Source organism: Nomascus leucogenys, chromosome 19, assembly GCF_006542625.1.
Source record: "Nomascus leucogenys isolate Asia chromosome 19, Asia_NLE_v1, whole genome shotgun sequence".
Lineage (NCBI taxonomy): Eukaryota > Metazoa > Chordata > Mammalia > Primates > Hylobatidae > Nomascus > Nomascus leucogenys.
Genome location: NC_044399.1, coordinates 73,524,274 through 73,545,360, shown reverse-complemented (window position 1 = coordinate 73,545,360; position 21,087 = coordinate 73,524,274). Strand labels below are relative to the sequence as shown.

The 21,087-nt window shown below is 41.0% G+C and overlaps 1 protein-coding gene and 1 pseudogene across 2 annotated transcripts in view; one reads left to right on the top strand and one right to left on the bottom strand.

Moving 5' to 3' along the window:
* UBE2G1 (ubiquitin conjugating enzyme E2 G1) overlaps positions 1 to 21,087 on the bottom strand; it is a 97,299-nt gene that overhangs the window by 15,249 nt on the left and 60,963 nt on the right. Inside the window, exons 3-4 of the mRNA XM_030800357.1 lie at positions 12,604 to 12,701; positions 4,534 to 4,712 (exon numbers count right to left, since the gene is read on the bottom strand). Of these exons, the coding sequence (XP_030656217.1) occupies positions 4,534 to 4,712; positions 12,604 to 12,701 (277 nt within the window). The remainder of the gene's footprint in view (positions 1 to 4,533; positions 4,713 to 12,603; positions 12,702 to 21,087) is intronic.
* On the top strand, positions 17,475 to 19,196 carry LOC105738600 (annotated as a pseudogene). Its single transcript, XR_004027059.1, has one exon. The product of XR_004027059.1 is annotated as a major facilitator superfamily domain-containing protein 1 pseudogene (transcript).

Sequence of the window (21,087 nt, the reverse complement as noted above, 5' to 3'; positions counted from 1 at the left end):
GGTGAGAGAATCGCTTGAACTGGAGAGGCAAAGGTTGCAGTGAGCCGAGATCATGCCACTGCATTCCAGCCTGGGAGACGGAGCGAGAATCTGTCTCAAAAAAACCAAAAAATAAATAAAAGAACTGCTAGTGTGGGCATTGGTGCCAAAAACAATTACTCCTTCATTTTGCAATTTAAATGACACCTCTTCCTCCAATCCTTACCCTTACCTTCAGTTTAGTATCTGCTTTGTCATCCATATAGTCATATAGCTTTGAGTGACATAAATACCATTTCTTTCCCCGCCCCCACCCCCAGACTGTCATTTCTTTTTCTCTTCTTTTTTCTTTTTCTTTTTTTTTTGAGACAGCGTCTGACTCCACTGCCTGGGCTGCAGTGCAGTGGTGATCATAGCTCGCTGCAGGCTTCAACACCTGGGCTCATGCAATCAATCCCCCCACCTCAGCCTCCGGAGCGTCTAGGACAATATGTGCACATCACCACACCCGGCTAATTTTTGTATTTTTTGTAGATGGGGTTTCACCATGTTGCCTAGGCTGGTCTCAAACTCCCGGCCTTAAGTAACTCACCTGCCTCGGCCTCCCAAAGTGCTGAGATTACAGGCGTAAGCCACCATGCCCAGCCTCAAAATAATTTAAAAGGAAAATTTCCCAGGGCTGGTATCTTTAAAATTAAAGCAAATGTTAATTTGGCAAATGAAAAAGAGTTCACACAACTCTGTGAAACTTCCAAAGACCAATCATAAAGAAAAGAACCTAAATACAATGGGGGAAAAAAAGAAAAGGAAAAAAGAACAAGTCACCTAAAAATGGAAAACAATCAGCCTAGTATCAATTTTCGCATCAGCAATAATAAAATATAAATTCCATATACATTTTTTTCTCCCTATAATATTAGAAACAAAGTATTAATCAAGTATAAGGGAAGAATAAAAGCACCTTACATCATAAATAGACTAAGGATTTAATTGCCACATACCCTAAGACATTACTCTAGGATGGAGGAAATCAACCAAGAAGAAAAAGAAGAAATGGGATCCATGAAATAAAAGATTCAGTTGAGAAGAGCAGTGAAGGGGTAATCTGAGCAAGTCAGCTAAGCCGCAGGCTGAGAAAGTCAATCAAATCTGGGGCCAAAGCGGCTGGGCGCGGTGGCTCATGCCTGTAATCCCAGCACATTGGGAGGCCAAGGCAGGCGGATCACAACAAGAGATCAAGACCATCCTGGCCAACATGGTGAAACCCCACCTCTACTAAAAATACAAAAAATTAGCCGGGCACGGTGGCGCGTGCCTGTAGTTCCAACTATTCAGGAGGCTGAGGTAGGAGGATCGCTTGAACTTGGGAAGTAGAGGTTGCAGTGAGCTGAGATTGTGCCACTGCACTCCAGCCTGAGTAACAGTGAGAGACTCTTGTCTCAAAAAAAAAAATAAAAATAAAAAAAAGGATGGTAAACTGTTTGTAAGTCATGGTTTTTGGTTTTAATATGAGACAACTAACTAGTTAAATCAGAAGGAAGAACCAGTGGGTTTCAAGAAAAAAAAGGAATAGATTTTGCACAATTTGTGGTACTCGGACTAGAACTCATGTTTGCATATTTCAACCTCACATTAAGGCCTATTTCAACACTTCGGAAAATGTTTAGCATCAAGAGAATGACTTTACTCTGGCAGTACATTTGGCTCTTTTTAGATTCAGCTATTTTGAAGGGTTAATAAAGTAATTTTTGCATATTCATGGTCTTGGTTATTGGCTATTAATTTACTCTTCTCTAAGATAAAAGGGCCGGGCGCAGTAGCTCATGCTTATAATCCCAGCACCTTGGGAGGCCAAGGCGGGCAGATCATTTGAGGTCAGGAGTTTGAAACCAGCCTGGCCAATATGGTGAAACCCCATCTCTACTAAAAACACACAAAAAAATTGCTGGGTGTGGTTCTGCACGTCTGTAATACCAGCTACTTGGGAGGCTAAGGCAGGAGAATCGCTTGAACACGGAAGGCAGAGGTTGTGGTTGCAGTGAGGTGAGATCACACCACTGCACTCCAGCCAGGGCGTCAGAGCAAGACTCTGTCTCAAAAATAAATAAATACATACATAAAATAAAAAGGGCAACTTGTCAGCTCTGATTTTTTTTTTTTTTTGAGATGGGAGTCTCACACCGTTACCCTGGCTGGAGTGCAGTGGCACAATCTGGGCCCACTGCAAGCTCTGCCTCCCAGGTTCAAGCAATTCTCCGTGCCTCAGCCTCCCAAGTAGCTGGGATTACAGGCGCCTGCCACCACACCTGGCTAATTTTTTTGTATTTTTAGTAAAGACGGGGTTTCACTATGGCCAGGCTGGTCTCGAACTCCTGACCTTGTGATCTGCCCGCCTCGGCCTCCCAAAGGGCTGGGATTACAGGTGTGAGCCACCGTGCCTGGCCAACTCTGATCTTATTATTAAAACTGCTGATAGCTGAGCATGAAACACATAAACATTCATCAGTTCTCTCTCAAAATGATTCCCTAGGATTTCTTTTAATGCAACTATCACCCCTTCTCCCTTATCATCTCTTACATTGTTTAGACTAATACTTGATTAAAGTTTTCTGCCAGTTTTTAGTTCAATTCTATTATTAATTTCAGTCATAGCTTTCAAAGGGAGTTATCTATAGTGTCTTAGTCTATATATAAGATTCCACCCAAGTTGTTATTAACCTAAGAAGAAAGGTAAATTTTATGCCCTGGCTTTGGTATATAGTACTAACAAAGGTTCTAAGAATAAGAACAAAGGGCTTTTCAAAGAAGGAGAGAAGGCTAAGGAACTAGGAACTATTCTAGATTAAAGCCGACTAATAAAACTTGAACACAAATAAAACAGAGGTTCCTAGACTAGCCTCCGGATTTAAAAAGAAAAAAAACTGCAGGATGGGGGTGTGGCAGCAATAAAGAATACTGGACAAGCCAATCCAATGTGAACATAGATTGTATATGTATAAACAATAATAGTACTACATCAACCACAGACTTGTACTGTGTATATGGAAAGACAGCCTTGTTCTTAGGGAACAGATCCTGAAACATTTTGGGGTGAAGGGTTATGGTATCTATAAACTACTCTCAAACTGTTTAGAAAAAAAAGTTGCAAAATTTCTACAACTGGTGAACCTAGGTGAAAGGTATGCTGGTGTTCATTTAACTAATACATTTTTTTCTATAGATGTGAAACTTTTGAAAATTGAAAACTTGGGGATAATAATATGAACTTTAGATCAGGCATTAAATTGTCTTAGGTATGACAATCGCTTTTGTTTTTAGAGTCCAGATCTCGGCTCACTGCAACCTCCGCCTCCCAGGTTGAAGTGATTCTCCTGCCTCAGCCTCCCAAGTAGCTGGGACTACAGGCGCCCGCCACCACGCCCGGCTAATTTTTCGTATTTTTAATGGAGACAGGGTTTCACTGTGTTAGCCAGGATGGTCTCAATCTCCTGACCTCGTGATCCACCTGCCTCGGCCTCCCACAGTGCTGGGATTAGTCGTGAGCCACCGTGCCCAGCCCCAATTCCTTACTTTTTATCTTTTGTGTTAACTACTGTAGGATTTTGCTCTGTGGTTACCATGAGGCTTACAAAAAAATTTCATTGTTTTCATAAACAAGCCATTTTAAGCTGATAAAAATCTGACTGCATTGAAAAACTACACTTCTGCTCTGCCCATCCCACCCCCAATTCTAAATTTGGTGTCACAGTTTACATCCTAATAACGCGTAGTATTCTTGAAAACTGCTGAGAGGAGAATTTAAGTGTTCTCACAACAAAATTAGTAAGTATGTGAGGTAATGCATATGTGAATTAGCACAAATTAGCCATTCCACAACATATCCATATTTCTTTTTTTTTTTTGAGACAGAATCTCGCTCTGTCACCCAGGCTGGAGTGCGGTGGCACAATCTCGGCTCACTGCAAGCTCCGCCTCGTGGATTCACGCCATTCTCCTGCCTCAGCCTCTCCGAGTAGCTGGGACTACAGGCGCCCGCCACCACGCCCGGCTAATTTTTTTGTATTTTTCGTAGAGACGGGGTTTCACCGTGGTCTCGATCTCCTGACCTCGTGATCTGCCCGCCTCGGCCTCCCAAAGTGCTGGGATTACAAGCGTGAGCCCCCGCGCCCAGCCAACATATCCATATTTCAAAACAACATGTTGTATACAATAAATATGCACTTTTGGTCAGGCATGGTGGCTCACAACATGTAATCGGAACAATTTGGGAAGCCAAGGCTGAAGGACCACTTGGGCCCAGGAGTTTGAGGTTGCAGTGACCTATGATTGTGCCACTGCACTCCAGCCTAGGTGACAGAGAGACCCTGTCTCAAAAAAATAAAATAAATACGTAAATAAATATTTATATTTATTTTGTCAAAAATAAGAACTATGGAAAGAGATACACACACACATGCATGCATACATTCATGCATACTTACATACCTACTAACTATAGTTCAAGTTTTATTACAAGGGACAGTGAAGGGAAGGGAAGACGTGTGACCACCTTACCGCAGCATCAACATTAGCAGGTGAGTCTCCATTAGGGTCTGCCAGCATAGAAATGACACTAATCATGATGGTTTCCACAGTGTGGATAGGCAGCCAGCGTTCCTCTGGCTTTTCATAACCATACTTATCTTCCCCAGGCTCATGTAGAATAGAAATGCACACATCACCATTTTTATCAACTGCAAAATTCAAGAAGAGGCTTGTTTCATATATTGCTAATTTGGTTATACATGAAATATCAATTACAAATGTGAGCCTGATTCACACAGTACCTTTATCAAACATGACATATACACAGAAGTTAATGTCCAAAATGGAATGTGTTGACTTTTTAGGAAGACTATAGTATAGATTGTACTAAATACACAGGATCCATTTGACAAACCCAATAGGAATATAAGCTATCTTTTTCATTTATGTAAAACATGAAGATATCTAGCCCGTAGATGGTGACTAACATTTACATGTCCTAAGTATAACATAATAAATGAATAAATAGCAATTACTGGATATGTTCTTCATTTGCAGAAAGCATATTTTTCCAAAAACCAGCAACTGAGTTTCTATGTAATGGCCTCCTAGTTTCCACTAACTTACCGACTTATATTGGTGATAGTCAAAGGCCCAGAGACTTTCCTAAGAAATGTATTTTTATAATCATATAAAGGTAAAATTGTATTTTTTGAGAAAGGAGTATATTCAAATTCACAAAACAAACATGCCATACTGCCAATGAAAACTCATCAACATATATGATGCTCATGAGGCCTCCTTTCTATAAACACATTTAATAAGAAAACATCCTTATTTTTAGGAGACATGCATTGACATAACTGTTTAAGTGATTTGGCAAAAAGTAAAATATTACTTATTAAAAAAGGTCCTAATCCACTAATTCATTTATACATCATATAAATAATCCCTATTGTGTGAAACTAATCTTTTATGGCAACATTTACCCACCGTAAATTTTTTTTAAAAGCATACTTTGAGGAAGAAATTTTAGAAAAGAATTTGAGTAGTGACAATACTTATGTATATTTCATTCCTAACTTATCCTATAAAGTCTAACAAATTTGTGAATAAATATAACGCTAAATCTTATTTTTCATTTCATAACATCAGTATTTCTGCTGTTATGAACTCTGGGTAATCAGAATCAAAGTTTGTATCTACCAATCAATATCACTGCTCTCTTAATTCAACAAATTCTTATTTTTTGGTGTTGTCTGTTGTTGCTGTTTTGGTTTTTTTCGAGACAGGGTCTCACTTTGTCACCCAGGCTAGAGTGTAGTGGTATGATCACAGTTCTATGCAGCCTTGACCTCCCAGGCTCAAGCGATCCTCCTGCCTCAGCCCTCCAAGTAGCTGGGACCACGGGCACATGGCATGATGCCTGTCTAACCTGACTTTTTTTTTTTTGGGGGGGGTAGAGATGGGGGGTCTCACTATGTTGACCAAGCTGGTCTCAAACTCCTGGGCTCTAGCGATCCTCCCACCTCAGCCTCCCAAGTAAGTTGGGACCATAGGCACATGGCACCATTTCTGGCTTTTTTTTTTTTTTTTTTTTTTTTTTTTTTTTTTTTTTGGTAGAGATATAGGCTTACTATATTGCCCAGGCTGGTCCCAAACTGGGATTACAGGAAACAGCCCCTGCGCTGGCTGACGAATACTTTTTAAATGCCTACTGCATGCCAGGCACACATCTGACAGAGAAGTACAGCAGTGAATATATGACAGGCAAGGCCCGTGCCTTCAATGTTTTATGTATGAGTTTTTCTATAATTAAGGTTCCTCTTCCCAACCGATCCCTATCTGCTAGTAAAATCCATTTACTAAAATAGAATCAGGGCAAGAATAACATCGAGGGCCGGCCTTGGTGGCTCACGCCTGTAATCCCAGCAGTTTGGGAGGCCGAGGACGGCAGATCACCTGCGGTCAGGAGTTTGAGACCAGCCTGGCCAACATGGAGGACTCCCATCTCTACTAAAAATACAAAATGACCTGGCTGTTGTGGTGCATGCCTGTAATCCCAGCTACTTGGGAGGCTGGGGCAGGAGAATGGCTCGAAGCCGGGAGGCAGATGTTGCCGTGAGCCAACATCACACCACTGCAGTCTAGCCTGGGCAATGGGCGAAACTCCATCTCAAAAAAAAAAAAAAAAAAGGAATAACATCGAAACTTGTAACACTACAAAGTTCAGCATAAAAATTTCATAGAGTATTACTATTTTACAAAGTTTTCTGTACTTATTGTGTAATAAGGATTTTTTTTCCAAGTCATTTTTCTTTAAAAACATGCTATTAAGTATGTGTACAGGGCTGGGCGCGGTAGCTCACGCTTGTAATCCCAGCGCTTCGGGAGGCCGAGGCGGGCGGATCACGACGTCAGGAGATCGAGACCACGCTGAAACCCTGTCTCTACTAAAAATACAAAAAATTAGCCGGGCGTGGTGGCGGGCGCCTGTAGTCCCAGCTACTCGGAGAGGCTGAGGCAGGAGAATGGCATGAACCAGGGAGGCGGAGCTTGCAGTGAGCCGAGACTGCGCCACCGCACTCCAGTCTGGGCGACAGAGTGAGACTCCGTCTCAAAAAAAAAAAAAAAAAAAAGTATGTGTACAGAATTCTACCACCACAATATAAGATCCATTTTCCTTTTAAAAAAAAAATCAAGTTATCACTAATCCAGGATTTTTACATTTTTAACCTTCTCATGTCATTTTAAACATACCGTTTATTTTAGAATGAGAAGATTTTTAGGCTTAATACCTATTATCAAACCATATTTTAAAGGACTGTATCAATTTATACTGCCATCAGCAGTCTGAGATGGCCATTTCATTGCCTCCTCAGGATGAACATTTTCCTTTATTGATGCTGTTTAAATTTCATACATAACATCTGGTTTAATTCACTTTTCTAAATGCTTTTGGGGTGACAACTTTCCATGGAAATAACCTGTATGTCTTTCCTCTTTTGTGAAAGGTCTGTTCTTATCCTTTAGCCAGTTACGTACTTAATGTTTACTTTCCTCTTGCCACAATGTTTCTTAGTTTTCCCCATATAATTTTCGCTTGTTACTTTTTTCTTTCATTTCAGTGTTCATTAGAGACGGAACTAAGCTACCTGAGCCGGGCACAGTGGCTCGGCCCACTCTAATGTATGGCTGGCCTGTAATCCCAGCACTTTGGGAGGCTGAGGCGGGCGAATCACCTCAGGTCGAGACCAGCCTGGCCAACATGGTGAACCCATCTCTAATAAAAATACAAGAATTAGCCGGGCTTGGTGGCACGCACCTGTAATCCCAGCTACTCTGGAGGCTGAGGCAGGTGAATTGCTTGAACCTGGGAGGCAGAGGTTGCAGTGAGCCACTGCACTCCAGCCTGGGTGACAGAGTGAGACTCTGTCTCAAAAAAAAAAAAAAAAAAAAAACAAAACAAAAAACCCAAACCAAACCAAACAAACAAGACTAAGCTACCTAAACAATGCATATACTTCTAGCTATCTCCTTTTTCTTGAGGCCATGCATTTAGGATTTTGAAAAACTGATTTACCCTCATCTTCTCTATTTACTCACTACTCTGGTATTCCTTTATTCTCCTAGAAACTGGCTTCTCCATAGCAGGATGCTACAACTGTGTCCACAAGTGGTCTGGATAACATATTTATTCTCCTGGGTACTTTCATCTACCTGAAGTCACCCCTCTGGGCCAAGACAACTAATACTATGACAACACTTTGCTGGATACATTTTCCTCCCCTGGCATCGGTGGTACTCTCGTTTTCCCCTGGTTCTTGAACCATTCTCTCAGTCACTTTCTAGTTTTCATTTTCCTTAATTTGACTTTTGATGTTATCCTAATCTCCAACATTAATTGTATTTTCCCTAGGAAAACTAACCCATTCATTATCATGTTATCTATCATCTTGATATAGTAACTTCCAAGGCCCTTAAGCTCATTGCTGAACCCTGGATTGGTTTAACTAATTATCTAACTGGATGTAGCAAGTATATCTCAAGAAAAACTGAATATATGTAAGGTCAGTCACATAAAACTATTCCCCTATAATAATTTTATAACATCTCTATAATTCACCTACTATACAATTTACCTATTTGAAGAGCACAATTTAATGGTTTCTGTCTAGTATGTCTACAGAGTTGTACAATCAGTACCACAATCAATTTTAGAGTATTTTTTCACCCTACAATGAAACCCAGTACCAATTAGCAACCATTCCTCAATACCTCCACTTCCCCTCCAACAGTAGGGACCACTAACCCACTTTCAGTCTCTATGGATTTGCCTATTCTTTACATTTCACATAAAGGGAATCGTACACTATGTCACCTTTTACGACTGACTGTTCTGTTAATATAATGTTTCCAAGGTTCATCTATGTTGTAGCATGTATCACTACTTCATTTCTTTCTTTTCTTTAGAAAACAATATCATGTAATTCATTTCTTTTTATTGCCAAATAATATTCCGTTATATGGATCCACATTTTGTTTTTCTATTTATCAGCTGACAGACATTTGGGCTGTTTCTACTTTTTGGCTATTATGAATAACAAATGCTGCTGTGAACACTCGTGTTCAAGTTTTTCTGGACATGTGTTTTCAGTTTTCTTGGTTAGGTTCCTAGGACTGGAAGCACAGGTAACTATGCTTAACCTTTTAAGGACTGCCAGGCTCTTCTCCAAACATCCCCACCATTTACCTTCTTGCCTGTAGTGCATGGGAGTTCTAATTTCTCTACTTCCTCATTGACACTTGTTATTATCTTTTTGATTATGAGAATCCTAGTGGGTAAAAAGTGGTATTTCATTATGGTTTTCACTCTGTAATTATTTTTGTAAATGGCCAGTCAATCCTAAACTCTTACTTCTCCATTACCATCCACCTCTGGCAGTCAAGTCAAAGAAACTAAATTACCCTTCCTGCGACACTATTCTTAGTTCAAGCTTTTATTGTTTTTTACTCAAATTATTGCTAAAATGCTCTACCTCCCTGCTATCTCTCTGACTTCCCCTTCCAATCTTCTACGAGTGTAATCTTTCAAGAAGGAAAATATAAGAGAAACCTATTACATAGCTTTTTAATTTTTTTGTCATTTTCTCTTTTTGTCATGACAACTTACTATTATGTACAGCTTTAAATGTCATGAATTAAACGAGTCCTCACAGCCTAAAGAATGAAGTTCAAGCCAAGCATCATCTTTGTTCAAAATTCCATCTAAGACCGGGCACGGTGGCTCACGCCTGTAATCTCAGCACTTTGGGAGGCTGAGGCAGGCATATCACTTGAGGTCAGGAGTTCAAGACCACTCTGTCCAACATGGTGAAACCCCGACTCTACTAAAAATACAAAAATTAGCCAGGCGTGGTGGTGGACACCTGTAATCCCAGCTACTCAGGCAGCTGAGGCAGGAGAATTGCTTGAACCCTGTGGAGGCGGAGGTTGCAGTGAGCCAAGATTGTCCCACTGCATTCCAGCCTGGGCGAGAGAGTGAGACTCGGTCTCAAAAAAAAAAGAAACGAAAAGGAAAAAAAAAGTCTCTTCAACCTTAAAACAAAACACAACACCATTTTATCAGTTGTCCTCTTAAACTACCTAGGTGATTGCTATCTTTCTTCTTACCAGAAGGGAAGTCTCCCATGTATTTGCTTACATGTATGTTTCCATTTAATTTTCACAGATAGAAAACATAGGCCTGGCGTGGTAGCTCATGCCTGTAATCCCAGTACTTTGGGAGGACAAAGTGGGCAGATCACTTGTGCCCAGGAGTTCAGGACCTGCCTGGCCAACAAAATGGTGAAACCCCATCTTTATAAAAAAAAATACAAAAATTAGCTGGGTGTGGTGGCGTGTCCCTGTCGTCCCAGCTACTTGGGAGGATCACCTGAGCCCAGGAGGTCAAGGCTGCAGTGAGCTGTGATCATGCCATTGCACTGCAGCCTGGGTGGCAGAGTGAGACCATGTCTTAGAAAAAAAGGACGGGATGGGAGAAACGGAAGTGAGGGAGGGAGGGAGTGAGAGAGGGAGGGAAGGGGAAAAGGAGGGGCAGAGTGGGGGAAGGAGGGAGGGAGAGAGGGAGGGAAGGGGAAAAGGAGGGGCAGAGTGGGGGAAGGAGGGAGGGAGGGAGGGAGGGAGTGAGAGAGGGAGGGAAGGGGAAAAGGAGGGGCAGAGTGGGGGAAGGAGGGAGGGAGGGAAGGGGAAAAGGAGGGGCAGAGTGGGGGAAGGAGGGAGGGAGGGAGGGAGAGAGGGAGGGAAGGGGAAAAGGAGGGGCAGAGTGGGGGAAGGAGAGACGGAGGGAGGGAGGGAGGGAGGGAGGGAGGGAGGGAGGAAGGGAGGCAAGCTAGCTAGCTTAAGGCTCCAAAAGGGTTTGCCTAGAGTTACACAGCTAGTCTGTGGTGAAGCCAACATTCAGAATCTGTTACATCTTCTTCGAAATAGGTGCAAAACGATTGCCTATTATAATCAAGTAATGCAAGTGAAGGTAGAAGAAACTGCCGAAAGCCTAGGAAGAGATAAAAGAAAAGTCAAAGCACAAGAGCCAAGTGTCACCCATTCACGCATTCCCGCATCATGCAGGAATACGGTTAATGCATTCTGCCATCAAATGTTGGAAATATTTTCCCCTTCTTACTGGTAGGAAAAATAGCTATCTTTTATGATCGCTGCTGCCTTAGATGCAACAAAATATGCTAAGTCCCTTGGCTCCCAGTAGTTTTCCATTTGCCAGTTCCGGTCTCTCATAATGCCCATCTGTTTTTCAAGCCTTGGCTTCTATTACATATTCCATATCCTTCCGATAAATCCTTGTTTAACTTCATTCAATCATTCGTTCCTGTCTTACTGATTCCAGCTTAAACTAATCTGTATGTTTCTATTCCCTGCACCCAGAAGTCTTGATGATGAGAAGCCAAATGCAAATTAGTATAATAGCCTAAAGAGACAACTCTGATTACATAGTCAAAATAATTAGAAAAGAAATCTCTGCAAGTTCTATCACACACAACAAAGCCAAAAGTTCAGAGAGACTGTTTTATAAATACAGCTTATCTGGCTTAAACTTTGGGGATTTTATTTTACTTTACAGAGAATTTTTTTTTTAATTTTTAAGTAAGACGTAGTTATTGGGGGCTTATATACAGGGGAGAGAGTCCAGTGGCAGCTGGCTAGGCAGGAGAACTGCCACCATGTGGATTTGAAGTGGTAGCTCTTCTTTAAGTAAAAAAAGTCAATGTCATCACTACATGCACAGCCATACTAGATCATTTCCAGGCTTAAAAAATGTAATATGTTGTTTCATATGACACTGCCAGTAATCTTACACCTACAAATATACATAGAAGAGTTGTCCATAGTATAAAAATAATATGAAAAACTTTAAGTTACAGAACCAGGTTTCACAATTTCCGTGTTCTTTGTAATAGCCAGTGAATCATCTAATACCTTGATAATTATCCCCTCAATTATAGGAGCTCTATTGATGTTATCCCTCAGTAACCGTGCCTCTGGTTTAAAATATGAGTCTCAAACCAAACTGAAAACTAAGTAAATAAATAAAAAATAACGTTTTCCACATGATCTCTGTTTCTCCTTCTCTCTCTTTTTTGAGACACAGTCTCACTCTGCTGCCCAGGCTGGAGTGCAGTGGTGTGATCTTGGCTCACTGCAACCTGCACCTCCCGGGTTCAAGCGATTCTTGTGCCTCAGCCTCCCAAGTAGCTGGGATTACAGGGATGTGCCACCATGCCTGACTAATTTTTGTATTTTGAGTAGAGACGGGGTTTCGCCATGTTTGCCAGGCTGGTCTCCAACTCTTGACCTCAAGTGATCCACCTGCCTGGCCTTCCAAAGTGCTGGGATTACAGGTGTGAGCCACTGCGCCTGGCCTCTCCTCCTTTTAAAGGTTTTAGTACGCAGCCATGTGCACAATGAACACAGTACAAAAATGCCAAAGCAATTTCACTGAGAAACAGATCTTTCTTATTGACCTTGAACACTTCAATGACAGGCCATCAAATTTGCAAATGTAAAAGTAAAACTAGATAAACTTACCATTTGGGTGCCAGATTTCTGTAATGAATTTCATTTTAGGAGGTCGGAGGGGATAATCTTTTGGGAAAGTAAGATGAGCCTTAAAAACACCACCTTCACTGGAAAAAAGAACAAAAAGAAGTTCTTGCCTATAAGTTCCTGCTTTTAAGTATAGAAGTGTTAAAACATACAAAACAAGGGTGCTAGCACTAACACCAAAAACGAAGTAAACAAATAATCTGGATTCCCACAGGCAGTTACTTTCTCAAATAAGTAGTTTAATAAACTGTCATAGCTATCACATTAATTAAACTTTCAAGAGAGCCAGTAAAATGAAATCATCTGCTAAAAAGACATTCAGACCAGATCAGATCAGATCACATTACTGCTATGCTACAAACCCTTCCATCACTTCCCAGTGCACTTAATACAAAATTCAGAAGGTTTAACATCACCAATTTCTCTATGTTGATTTCAAACTATCATTCCTCTCTGTTCTAGCCAGTCTTCTTTCTGTTCCTCAAACACATCAAACCCTTTCTCATCTCAAAACTTATGCACATTTTCTTTTTCCTTGTCTGGGAACAGATATACTGCCTCCATCTATCCATTTATTCATTTCATCATTTAACAAATATTTACTCGGCATTTACGTGTCAAACTCTAGGGGTATAGCAGCGAAAAAAATCTCAAGAGTGACTTTCCAGAACAGCACTGTAAAACCGAACTGTCATGTTGGAGATGTTCTGTATTTGTGCTGTCCAACAATGTAGCCACCAGCCACGTGAAATATGCCCTGTGACTGCTATTTTAGACAATGCACCTCCAGATCACTGACACTTAATTAGCAATCATTCTTAAGGAATCATCAAAAGAACAATACAATGAGTTGTATACATTAACTAAAACCACTGAGATCAAGTCAGCCTTAAAGGGCAAAAATACAAAACTCCTGTCTTGTGGCCTTGGCACTAAATGTTTCCTCTGTTTGAAATACCTTTCTCTCTTTGCCTTCTGATTACCATTCAGTACTCAGCTTAAATGTTACCTCTAGAAAGATTTTATTTGACTAAAATCTAAACTAGCCACCAGGTCCCCTCTAGTACACTGACCTCTTTAAATTTCTTTATTGCAATACCATTTGCACATCTGATTCTTCTGTTGTTCAATGTGTCCAACCATTAGAATCATGATTATGGTTGTTTCAGATCAGTGAGAAATGAAATTCTCAGCTCATTAAATGGTTTTCGTTCACTAAACAAATATACGTTGATTACCCAGTTACTCTAACCATTGGTCTACGTAAAAGGATACAACAGAGAACAAAGCATTAAAGAGCACTGTGGAGCTTATCGTTTTAGTGGCAGAAGGAAAATATCTACCAAGGAAAATATCAGTAGTAAGTGTTGTCATGGAATGATATGAGGAATCTATTGTTAAATTTTTAAAAGTAGGTGTTTCTAAAATAAGCTAATTTGTCTTTAAAGAAAAAGTGGGAGGCCGGACACAGTGGCTCATGCCTGTAATTCCAGCTACTTGAGAGGCTGAGGTGGGAGGGATCCCTTCAGCCCAAGAAGTTGAGGCTTCAGAGAGCTGTGATTGCGCCACTGCACTGCACTCCAGCCTGGGAAAAGAAAAAAGGAAAGGAAAGAAAAAGTGAAAAATTGGGGGTGTGTTTGTATACACATAGAAAAATGTCCAGAAACAGGACATCAATACATAACAATAGTTAACTAACAATAGTGTAGTGTTATGAGATCTTTTACTCTCTGCTCATTTTAATATAGCTTGAACTGTTCACAAGCAAGGATGAATTTTTATTGCTTTTTCTGATCATAAGACATGGGGGAGGTGCAGATTAAGTTTTAAAAAAGAGACAGATCATTAACACCAAACATTTCTGAATAATTAGGAAATGCCACAGGACTCAGAGTAAAAAAAGTCAGTGACCTTGATAATACAATTTTTTTAGTAAAAAGCAATAGAAAAAAAGCTGTAAAGAGTTAAAGAATAGGGTAGTAAAGTACTTAAGCAAAATAAACAGGACAATTTATACAAAAAATTTAACAGTTGAAGATAGTGACTAGATGGGGAAACCGTACAAAACAAGGGCTTTAAGAGATATTCAGAAGAAATGAAGAAATGAAGTAAGGCCCACCATAGGGCCTTACTTTTCGTAACTGATGAGGTTATCTATTGAAAGGAAGAAGCATGAGGGGCTTGAGGGAATAGAGACTGGAATTGCTGCTGTGAAGAGTGCATTACACCAACAAGAGTTAAGTCTTTATCTTCTGACCCTGTTGCTCTGTGTAAGTTAGTGTCAAAATGGGTCTTAGGATATACTGATTATATGGACTAGTTTTTCAAACAGGGCTGCAAAAGCAATTTAATGAGTCACTATCAAAGTTTTTTTGTTAAGAAAAATAGAAAACATGAGAGTTTATCACAAGTAGTTTCAGCTATATAATCTATGTATGTGTTTTATTCACTAATCTATATACACATATGTATGCAGTGGGTCATGACGTAAAATATTTCTTTTTTTTTTTTTTTTTTTTTTTTTTGAGACGGAGTCGCGCTGTGTCACCCAGGCTGGAGTGCAGTGGCGCAATCTCGGCTCACTGCAAGCTCCGCCTCCCGGAGTCACGCCATTCTCCTGCCTCAGCCTCTCCGAGCAGCTGGGACTACAGGCGCCCGCCACCACGCCCGGCTAACTTTTTTTATTTTTAGTAGAGACGGGGTTTCACCGTGGTCTCGATCTCCTGACCTCGTGATCCACCCGCCTTGGCCGCCCAAAGTGCTGGGATTACAAGTGTGAGCCACCGCACCCGGCCCGATGTAAAATATTTCTAATTATGGGTTTGAAAGCCACAATTACAGAAAACAGCCAAACGTGGTGGCGTGCGCCTGTAATCCCAGCTACTTGGGAGGCTGAGGTAGGAGAATTGTTTGAACCTGGGAAGTGGCAGGTGCAGTGGGCCAAGATTGTGCCACTTGCACTCCAGCCTGGGTGCCAGAGTGAGACTCCGTCTCAACAAAAAAAAAAAAAGAGAGAGAGAGAGAGTCTATGTAAAAGGACATCAAAGCCACTGCCACAAAGCCCCTGCACTTGATTCTACCGGTAGCCACTTGCCACTTGATCCCTTGACAACATTGTCAGCTTTCCCATGTCACTTACTTCTGATTGGTTACATTCACTCAAAAGCTTCATAATAGCTGACTGGAATCCTCATCATGAAAAACTGACTTAGACCCTCTAAATTGTTTTCGATCTCTAAAATGTCAACCAAATTCAACTAAAAGGGTAGCCCTAAAAATTTAAAGCACACAATTTTCACTCTATCTGAAAATGGCCTTGCCCACTCTGAAGCAACCATGGTATTTCTGAGTTTTTATTCTATCTGCGGACCCCTCTTCTTCTATTTTACCTGTGGAAATTCTACCTGCCTCTCCCCTCTTTTTCTTTTTTTTTTTTTTTTTTTTTTTTTTTTTTTTTGAGATGGAGTCTTGCTCTGTCGCCCAGGCTGCAGTGCAGTGGCGTGATCTCGGCTCACTGCAACCTCTGCCTCCCGGGTTGAAGAGATGCTCCTGCCTCAGCCTCCCGAGTACTTAGGATTACTGGCACCTGCCACCACGTCCCGCTAATTTTTGTATCTTCAGTAGAGACGGGGTTTCACTATGTTGGCCAGGCTGGTCTTGAACTCCCGACCTTGTGAGCCACCGCACCTGGCCTACCTGCTTTTCTTTTTCTTCATGCTTAACTAACTAGTACCCAACTTGTGAGTGCAAACTTCTACCGAGCAGCCAAGTTAGCAAAGAGAAAGCCCAAAATCCATAGAGTAGAATAACACTGTAGACTACACATTAACATGTCACATATCCACTATTTTTCAAATATAGAAAGATGTGACTGTGGCGAGGCAAGGTGGCTCACGCCTGTAATCCCAGCACTTTGGGAGGCTGAGGTGGGCAGATCACTTGAGGTCAGGAGTTCGAAAACAACCTGACCAATATGGTGAAACCCTGTCTCTACTAAAAATGCAAAAATTAGCCGGGCGTGATGGCAGGTGCCTGTAATCCCATCTACTCAGGAGGCTGAAGCAGGAGAATGGCTTGAGCCTGGGAGGCAGAGGTTGCAATGAGCCAAGATTGTGCCACTGCACTCCAGCCTGGGCCACAAAGCAAGACTCCGTCTCCAAAAATAATAATAATAAATAAATAAATAAAATAAAATTTAAAAAGGCATCAACGAATTCAAAGTATCTTTCATTACGTATTATCTTCATCACAGATACTATAGTACAATTACTACCATGATATTAAAAAGAGGTATGTAGGCCAGGCACGGTGGCTCACACCTGTAATCCCAGCACTTTGGGAGGCTGAGGCGAGTGGATCATGAGGTCAAGAGTTCAAGACCAGCCTGGCCGAGATGGTGAAATCCCATCTCTACTAAAAACTACAAAAATTAGCCAGGCACTGTGGCAGGTGCCCATAATCCCAGCTACTCGGGAAGCTGAGGTACGAGAATCGCTTGAACCCAGGCGGCGGAGGTTGCAGTGAGCAACAGAGTGAGACTCTGTTTTCAAAAAAAAAAGAGATATGTAACCAGCAGTTTCACATTTGAAAGGGTTTAAAAACCCAGGCCTAGTTCAATTTTTTTCCATGAGGCCTCCCTTACTGTTTTTGTGTTAAATTATAAAAATCTTACAAGGATCAAATCCTACCATTGCCATATTTATTTTATTTAAATAACGTGCTGTATGCTGCCGTCTGAAATCTGCTCAACATTGTTCTATTAATCTATAGTCCTGTTGTACCTGTCTCTTGTCTGTTCATTTTATCCGCCACAGTTCACTATCTAGTATTCTAAGATATTTAGAGTCATGTGATCGCTGACTTGGCTGTGCTCCGTGGGCACTGCTTTTCTGCCAGGTCCTGGAGTTGTCACCCCTTTCGCCTCTCAGCCTCCCGCGGGCGCAATGGAGGAGAAGGATCAGAAAGCATGGGTGCTGCTGGCCTTTCTGTGGCCTCCAGTCGCCTGGCTATGACTTTTGATGCTGTTATTGATGTGCTTCCTTGGCTTCAGCAGCTATTTTTGCTATAATAATCCTGCTGCCCTTCAGACTCAGGATAAACAGAATAGGCAGGTGAACACCATGAAATTCATGCTGCTATATGCCTGGTATTCTTGGCCCAATGTAGTTTTGTGTTTCTTTGGTGGCTTTTTAAAAGACCGAGTATTTGGAATCTGATGGGGCACAATTACTTTTAGCTGTTCTATTTGCATTGGACAGGTTGTTTTGTTCTGGGTGGAATATTTAATGTTTTTTGGCTGATGGAATTTGAAAGATTTGTGTTTGGGATTGGTGGGGAGTGCTTAGCAGTTGCCCAGGATACATATGCTGTGAGCTAGTTTAAAGAAAAAGAATTAAACCTGTGTCTGGACTCCAACAATTTAGCATGGCTAGAATTGGAAGTACAGTAAACATGAACTTCATGAGTTGGCTGTATTCTAAGATTGAAGCTTTGTGGGGTTCTGCTGGTCACACAACCCCTGCGGTCACACTTAAGATTGGGGTATAAAATGTATTCTTTCACTAATCTGCGCCTTCCTTGGCTCTTGCTTACTTAGATCTGAGAGCAGAAAGAATCCTTCATAAAGAACAAAAAAACAGGGTAAGTTTTTAAATTAACTGATGTGAAAGATTTCTCCTTACCCCTGTGGCCCATATTTATCATCTGTGTCTGCTATTGTGTTGCCATGTTCCCTTTTATTGGACCTGGGAAAGTTTTCTTTACAGAGAAATTTGGATTTTCTTTCCAGGCAGCAAGTGCAATGAACAGTGTTGTATATGTCTTATCAGCTCCCACGCCTGGTATTTGGGCTCCCCGTGGATGACACGGGGAAGAACGGCATCTGGGTTCTGCGTGTGGTCGCAGCCACTCTTGTGTCCCACATGATGCTGGCCTTTATGATGTAGAGCCCTTGGGTTGCTATGTGTCTTCTGGGAATCTCCTATTCATTGCTTGCCTGTGCATTATGGCTAATAGTGGCATCTGAAGTTCCTGACCATCAGCTGGGAACTGCATATGGCTTCATGCAGTCCATTCAGAAACTTGGGTGGGCCATCATTTCCATCACTGCTGGGACGGATGATACTGAATATTGGGGGATATTTGTTTTTAGAAGTTTTCTTCATTGCCTGTGTTTCTATGTCACTTTTATCTGTGGTCTTACTCTATTTTGTGAATTATGCCCAGGGTGAGAACCTAAATTATTCCACAAGACAAAGGGAAGAAATAAAATTTTCCCATACTTAGTAAGTTTAAATGACTGTGTCATGAGAATGGGCTTTGCACATCACTGGTTTGAAAATCTCCATTTTTAAAAATTTAGAGTTTAGTCATGAGAAAAAAAAATAATGTAATGGCAAATTATATTTATATCCAAATACACCTATTTCGAAGTGTATTTGTGAGAACTATTTTAGCCTGTGTCTTCTGTATTGTGTGTTGCTGAAGAATTCTACAAAAGGCCAATCAACAATGAAAGGTTTAGAAAACTGCTCTGGAACATCCAGGTGAACTTCAGAAAAGAACAGTGAGTGAAAAAAGAAAAACACGGGAACTTCTGTTGAGATTATCTTCATTAAGTATGTATTTAAGGGATACGGCCTTTTCTTTATCTTATAGCAGAAAAAAAAAATGGCATTGTCATAGGCATTCCCCTTACTGGTAGGGCATAATGCTAGAAAATATGTGAAGATTTTTTTTTTTTTTTTTTGAGACGGAGTCTCGCTCTGTCACCCAGGCTGGAGTGCAGTGGCACGGTCTCGGCTCACTGCAAGCTCCGCCTCCCGGGTTCATGCCATTTTCCGGCCTCAGCCTTCCGAGTAGCTGGAACTACAGGTGCCCGCCACCACGCCCAGATAATGGAGTACAGGCGTGAGCCACCGCGCCCGGCTGAAGATATTTTTATGAAGTCTCTTTCTGTTCACAACCAGTAGCTTGTGCTCTACTCTGTGGTTATGTGGACTGCTGAGCAGTGACCCTTCTGAGTTTATTCTTCTGTTACTGAGGACCCTAATCTCTTAGGGACACAATATTATAGTACAAACTGTCTGTACAGTTTTTCATATAGTCTAATTAATAACTACAAAGTGTCCTTCGAATTATAATTGACATTTACAAAGATAAATAACAAATCCGCAAAAGGGGAAAATATAAGATTTTTTTTTTTTTTTTGCTATTATAAGCAATAGAACATTGAACGTTTGAAACATTTCCTAAGTATAGGGTTTTTACCTTAGAAATGAAACTGCTAAGACCAAATTTAAGTAATTGTTCAAAGTCACTCAACTAAGAAGAGTGGTAGAGTTAAAGAGCTAACCAAAGGCAGTCCCCACAGTCCATGTTCTTGAACACTACGTGATAAACGGCATGGCATTACCACTGATCATTCCATTTCTAAGCAATGTAGGCACTAGGTTCATTCCCTTCAGAACTTCATTACAGCAGAGATGGCTTCTGCCTCTACGTCTCACACAGGACTGGAAAATAATTTATAACAGGAATAGAATTTTGCAACTGTAAAAGAATGTAATTCAGAGTTTTGGTTAACTGATTCTTCATTTTCTATATCTACCCAAGGCAATACTACGAAACACATAATCTTAAGATTCTCCAAATTTTTCATATCACTGCCAGTGCTTAAAAACAAAATAAATACATAAGGCATACTCCTTGAACAGACCAGCCACTGGTGATGAAAGGAAAAGAGAGATAAAAGTTATACAGTCATCATTCATTAATAATTTATAAAATGTTATAATGATATAGTGATATCCAGGTTTCTTAGACTTTCTGGTTTTGTTTGTTTAAGACAGGGTCTAGCTCTGTTGCCCAAGCTAGAGTGCAGTAGCGTAATCTTGGCTCACTGCAGCCTCTACCTCCTGGGCTCAAGCGATCCTCCCACCTCAGCCTCCTGACTGCAGGCATGCATCACCATGCTTGACTTATTTTTGTATTTTTTTTGTAGAGACAGGCTTTTGCCATGTAGCCCAAGCTGGTCTCCAACGTCTGAGCTCAAGCGATCCACCCTTGGCCTCCCAAAATGTAGGGATTACAGACGTGAGCCACTGTACCCACTCTAAACTTCCGTACTACAAACCTATTGCCACTTCTACCTGAAATTTTAGTTTCTGTGGATATGAGTGGTTATCCATACTGCTTGATAATCAGTCTGAAAACAGCTGGTATACCACACCAGTTTCAGAATGTACATTTCATAGAAAGGCCTTAAAGACTACTGCACTGGAAAGACTCATTAATAAAAATAAAAATGTAATGCTATATAAATATGAGTATGACTGAATTAAGACTTGTAGCAACTATATAGGAGTCTCAAAGTAACCCTTGAATGTATCAGTTATCAGTCACATAGACTGAAAAGAGAGTGGAGCGCCCTCTAGTGACTAAATGAGGGCTAATGATGGCAAAGCG